General features: G+C 38.0%; 1 protein-coding gene across 1 annotated transcript in view; it reads left to right on the forward strand.

Annotated features, from left to right (window-relative positions):
• The window catches only part of LOC116695462 (adhesion G-protein coupled receptor D2), a 109,446-nt gene that overhangs the window by 13,974 nt on the left and 89,442 nt on the right, over positions 1–6,030 (forward strand). The window contains exons 13-16 of the mRNA XM_032525733.1: positions 315–370; positions 1,125–1,251; positions 1,771–1,874; positions 4,310–4,412. Coding sequence (XP_032381624.1) covers positions 315–370; positions 1,125–1,251; positions 1,771–1,874; positions 4,310–4,412 — 390 coding nt within the window. The remainder of the gene's footprint in view (positions 1–314; positions 371–1,124; positions 1,252–1,770; positions 1,875–4,309; positions 4,413–6,030) is intronic.

A 6,030-nucleotide genomic window follows, 5' to 3' on the forward strand; every position in this document is an offset into this window, starting at 1 on the left:
TTAATTAGCTTTGTATCAACTCATTTGACAATAGCTTGAATGTAACTGCCATTCATAACTATAAAAAAGTTACGCACTCAAGCTTTAAAGGATTTTAGTTTGAGTCTGCGAACATTTTGAAAAAAGTAACCATTCTTTTGGAATAGCAATTGATTTGTTGCCCTTTGATAAACTCACCAAATGCAACATGTCACTACAAAAGAATTTTCATCTCCCAGTACATGATTTTTATCCATGTCGCTTTTGGCTTGGTGTCCAAGAGAATATATTAAATGATAAAGAAAACAAGTGCAAACATGTGTTTCTGTTTCTAGGTGGAGTATTCTCAGAGAGTTACTGCTGTTTGTGCCTTTTGGAATTTCAGCTTGATGTAAGTTTGACCAACAATGCAGTCACATAAACATCCCTGGTCAATGAATGTGTTATTGTAATAGAGATGAGGCTGTTGGGTTAATGTTTAACACTAAATTAGAGAGCGGATTGGACCACATTATTCTGTCCGAGCCCAGCCCGGGTCCGACAGCAGTAACCAAACCCGACCCAAGCCTGTCAGGTATTAAGATATTTATCTCCAAGCTTGACACAGTTAAAATCTCATTTTTTTCTCATAGTAATGACACATGTACGTTTGTATGTGTGGAAAGCCCGCCTTTATTAAGCAACTGTAGGAAGGCGTTCGGAAATGTCAACACATGAGCGCATGAGCGCACATGGGGCAAGAAGTGCATGTTAATAGGTCTAAACTGTTTAATTTAAATCTTCAATGTGTTAACCTTTTCTGATTGCTTTGTTTCTGGCCGTGGTCAGAAAACCAGTGGAGACTCGTTACCTCCAGGGCCCACGTTAAGAAATTAATAACTCTGCCCACTTTACACACACACACACACACACACACACACACACACACTGAGCACTGTTAAAGAAGCAGAAGCACAATTTTACAACAAACGCGCTGATGTGACCAAGCCCGACCCAAATCCAAGCATCATTTCTAAATATCTGTTTGAACCCAGCCCGTCGGGCTCGGTTCGGGTATCCATCCTCTACACTAAAGGTCTTTGCTCTATGAAAGTAATTGATGACAGTGTTTGTGTTTGTCTGTGCTTTTTTATTGTGCTGTATAGGCATAATCATACAAGCAGCTGGTCTAGTGATGGCTGCAGGGTGACCTTGACTGGCTCTGGTGTCACTTCCTGTCTTTGTAACCACACCACCAACTTTGCAGTGTTGATGAATTACCTGGAGTTGAAGGTAACTCATGAGATGTTCTGCAATGTGTTAAATCACACATGCTGAAAAGAGAGCATGATGGAAAATGTTATCTATAAATTTGACAGTCAGACCCTTAACTTTAGACCCCGGTTGAGTGAAATTTTATGTCATATTGATATTATGTCATAGTTGTTTTTTTATTTCTTCTGACCAAAATGATCTAAATCTTAATGTTGCTGATGTGAAATCTAAATCCAGGTTGTCATCTTTCATCTTTAAAATTGTGGATAGGATTTGTAGTACACTATATTAACCAGCAGCTGTCACTCCTGTTTTGAAGAATGCATTGGTAAAACTGCTCTTTTTGTCTATCCAATTTTCACAAAAGGTAGTAAAAAAAAAGAAACACTTTAACATTTTAATTTGTCAATACACAAATGAATTGATGAGGTAGGAATTCAGTGTGTTTGAGAAGGCATGAGATTGATCAAACCGGCTGTAGTTTGACAACATTCTCCGCTCTCTGTCCCTCACTTCTACCTCTCCCTTCTGACCCAGTGGAGTCCTGAGGAGGAGCTTATTTTGACCAAGCTGACATTCATCGGCTCTGGTGCGTCTCTGTGTGCGCTGGTGGTTACCTTGATGCTGTTCACTGTGCTGGAGTGAGTAGCTAATTTTCCTGTCCCGCTAACCTACAATGCCAACCAATCTGCCTGGTTTCTGTCTGTTTGAGTCAATGCACACAACTCAGCTTCAGCCCCCTTTTTTGTGATATTAAATACATTTAGCATCTCTATTTTCTAGGAAAACAAGAGCTGCATCACAACCTATGTACTGTATAAAAGTGTTTTTGATACTAACAACTTATGCATTTGTAATCAATATTTAGACCTGACTATTTCAGTGTCAAGAACATAATTGTTTGCCAATTGTAAAATAATTTTATTCTTGTTGGGGTGAAAAGATGCCAAGAGAGTTTTGTGGAGCTGATAATCTTCATTAGCTTTGTAGCAACTCATTTGGTAATGGCTTGAATGTAATGGACGTTCATTAATGTAAAAAAAATTATGCACTAAAGCTTTAAAAAAGATGGGTTTACTTATTGGCACTGTATTGCTCATGCTCTATTCCTAAGGCTGCTATGATTATTGACTAGTGCTAATCTAGTAATTATTGTGGTCTACATGTGAGCCCACTCTGAAGGTTTATGGCGGCATTCTGCAGCCGTTAATTAACATTAGGGTCACAAAGGGATCACAATAAGCTGGAGAGGAGATGGCCTGACAATTTACGACTGTCCTGAAGTCAGAGAGTGCAGCCATGCATTTCACACACAAACACACACAAACACACACACACACACACACACACTGGTGTATAATGTACATGCATTTGTGTACTTAAATACACTCAACACAAACACAGAGACAAAGGAGAGGTACACATGTCCATAGATGGATGCATAATCACACCATGAAATGATGATGATGACACAAGCAGTGATGCAGATAAGTCTGAATAAATAGGCTAAATCCATCAGGAGGAAATGAGAGGCTCTTGCGTTACTTTACCTCTCGAAACCAGATTCAGCTGTCCATTTAATTTATGATACCTGAAATGGAAATATTCAATCTGGTGATGCCCTTTAAAGACAGTATGTATTTTTATGAGATGGTGTGATGTAAGACTCTGGAACTGTTATATGAGCCATATATGCACTGCCTTCCAGCATGATATTGATCAAATATCAAACCAGCAATAAAACATACTGGAAAACAAATGTAAACAGTAGTTGCACATTTTGGAGTATAAGTGTAATATGTTAACATCTCTTAGACAAATCTTGCCTTCAAACCAAGAATGCTAAGGAGGGAATTCATGAAAACATAGATCTGGAATGGAATGCAGCAACATCATCAACATGGTGGAACGTTCAGAACAAGTAGAATCTAAAAACTGATTCAAGGCACTCAAAGCTAACCAGAGTCAGGTCATATTTTAGCCTTGGATATTACAATTTTTAGTCACTACTAAATATTGTAGCTACGCAACTATGAATACATCAGCTTGTCCATCAGTCCAACTCTGTGGTACAGAATTAAATATCTTGATGTGAAATTAAATGCAGACAGTTATGGTCCCCAGAGGATGAATCCGATTGGGCTTTGTGATGCCCTCACAACTATAACTTTTATTTATATAGTGCCTTACAAGAAACCCAAGGACACTTTACAGAATTACTGTGGCCTAGCTTAGGAGGTTGTAGACTGTGGTAAACAGGATGTCTTTCAGGAGTTTTTTTTAAGATGTCCAGGGATGTAGCATTTTGGATATCTGCAGGGAGGGTGTTCCAGAGGGATGAGGCTGCAACATTAAAGGCTCTGTCTCTGAAGGTACAGAATCTGGTGTGGGGAATGGAGAGCAGGCCAGCGTCTGAGGCCTGCAGGTTTCAGGGAGGGGTGCATGGAGGGAGGAGGTCGGAGAGGTACTGTGGGGCCAGGGCATGGAGGTATTTGTAGGTGAGAAGGAGGATTTTATATGTGATGCAGGACTTAATTGGAAGTTAGTGAAGGTGGATGAGGGCTCCACCAGCACTACACTTAATATTACTATTACTTTTGTTTATGACGGATGCTTCTGAAACTAAGGACTGAGGCATTGTCAGCCTCAGCATTGCTTTGAGAATAATGCTCGCTAAATTGTTAATATTGTCATGCTAAATGTTACTGTACATGCAAAATGCCTGTTTACATGTTAACATGTGGCCTGTTAACATAACATTCAGCCAAGGCTTTAGCTGAGAATAAATATGACACAAATGTCCTAAATGTGTGAAATTTTCTAAAGGGCTTCTGTACAAAGGATATGCCCATTTGATTAGATAACATTGTGATCTTTCCTTTTTCATTATGTATTCATCCATCAATTTTGTTTTCATATTTTCAGCCCCAATTGCCTGTTTGCATATTGTTGAACGTTATATCACTAAAACTATCTACCATACTTTAAAATGCACCTTTTTGTCATTTCTTCCTAAATCTAATTTTACGACCAGATCTGTCTAAAAACTTGATGTAATCCCTATCTTTGTCAATAGCATCCCCAAATCTGACAGGACGTCCATCCATAAGAACTTGTTCATTGCTCTAATCTGCGCCCAGGTGATTCTGCTCTGCAGCGGCTCAGCCATTCACAACAAGGTACGGGCAACTGATTTTAATTATAAATATTTAATGTTGATACACCAAGGGGCAGACTGGGGACAGTAAAACAGAACTCATTTGCTGTTGATGGATACAGTATATGAAAAATGCATCCAGTTGGAAGTTGAAAATGGGAACAACAAAAGATACCTATTTTGTTTAGTTACAAGGACACATGTTTTGTTCAACAGCAGTTATTAGGAGTTCCACAATAACATTTGTTTTAATATTTTCATAAAATATATATATTTTAAATATTATGATTTTAATTTCTTTACTATCCGTGGCATTTACAGAAAAAAGACTACTGTTGAGACTGGCTGTTAAGCTTAAGTCTACCTACCTATACATTTCAATGTTAAAGGCATAGTTTGGATCTGTTGAAGTGGGGTTGTATGAGGAACAACCATAGTCAGTCAGTGTATCACCTACAATATATGACATGCCCCCAGTTGGGAGTGGCAAACAGGAGTTCCAGTATGGAAGCAAACCAATACCAATCCCATGGCACTATGTTTAAAATGATGAGATTTTAAATCCAAATCCATACTGCGAGATCCTAGTAAAACAAATGCTTTGGCATTGCAATTTGGATTACTTAAGTGGCCACTAATGTTGTATTCATCAGCTAGAACACATGGCTTAGTCTTTCAGCAGTCACTTAATGGCCTGTAGTTGGTTTGACCCCTGGTCATTTGACCCCAGGTCATGTCAGGGTGGGCTTTCCCCTGGCGGCATGTGGCTGCTTGTTGAAAATTTATCAAGTGGTTTCATATGTAAATAAAGGCTGACTGACCATCAGGAAGGTAATTTTTAAGAGTTTAACAAGGTTTCAACACACGGTTTTAAGCCAATGGTGAGATATTTAGGTAACACTTTAACAATAATCTACACAAAAAATATGTATTTAATAATTAGCAAATGAGAAATAATGAGGAATAAATGGTCAGTTAATGAGTTTTCATCGAGTCTGACTGCCCACTCATCAAGTGTGGGATTCAACAAGTCAAGCCGGCCAAAATGAACTAGTTACTGGTAAACAGACTGGTAGTTACTGTACTAATGAATCCTTAGGAAATCTGTGCATGGGAATTATAGTAAGAAAAAGAATAGATGTGATATAGGAAGGTTATTCATAATATATTTTAATAATGATATTCACAAAACATTTACATTGACAAACAAGGTATATTCAGTAGCATTGTCATTGTTGAATGCTTAAAAGCAATTGTATGCTGCTGCAGGGCATGCTTTAATCCTGCCACCCTGGGTTTTGTACGCTGTTGAGCGGTAGTTAAAGACCAAAGAAGGATTGATCCTCAGTTAGCTGCTACGTATTAACGAATGATTACCTAACCGTTAATTACCAGTACTAAAGCAGTGTGTACCTGCAAATAAAGTGATGCATCATACTGAGTGGTTAATCATTAACGAATGGTTAATTATAAGTATTATTTATATTATATAACACTTATATTATATATCAGTTTCAAACTGATATATAATATATGACAAATTTCCAGAGTGAAGTTTTTAGCCAAAGTCAACCATCACACACCTAACTGCATCCATTACAATTTATTGAACTGTATAGAGATTCAATTCATTATAAATA

The sequence above is a fragment of the Etheostoma spectabile genome, chromosome 9 (assembly GCF_008692095.1).
Source record: "Etheostoma spectabile isolate EspeVRDwgs_2016 chromosome 9, UIUC_Espe_1.0, whole genome shotgun sequence".
NCBI classification, from domain to species: domain Eukaryota; kingdom Metazoa; phylum Chordata; class Actinopteri; order Perciformes; family Percidae; genus Etheostoma; species Etheostoma spectabile.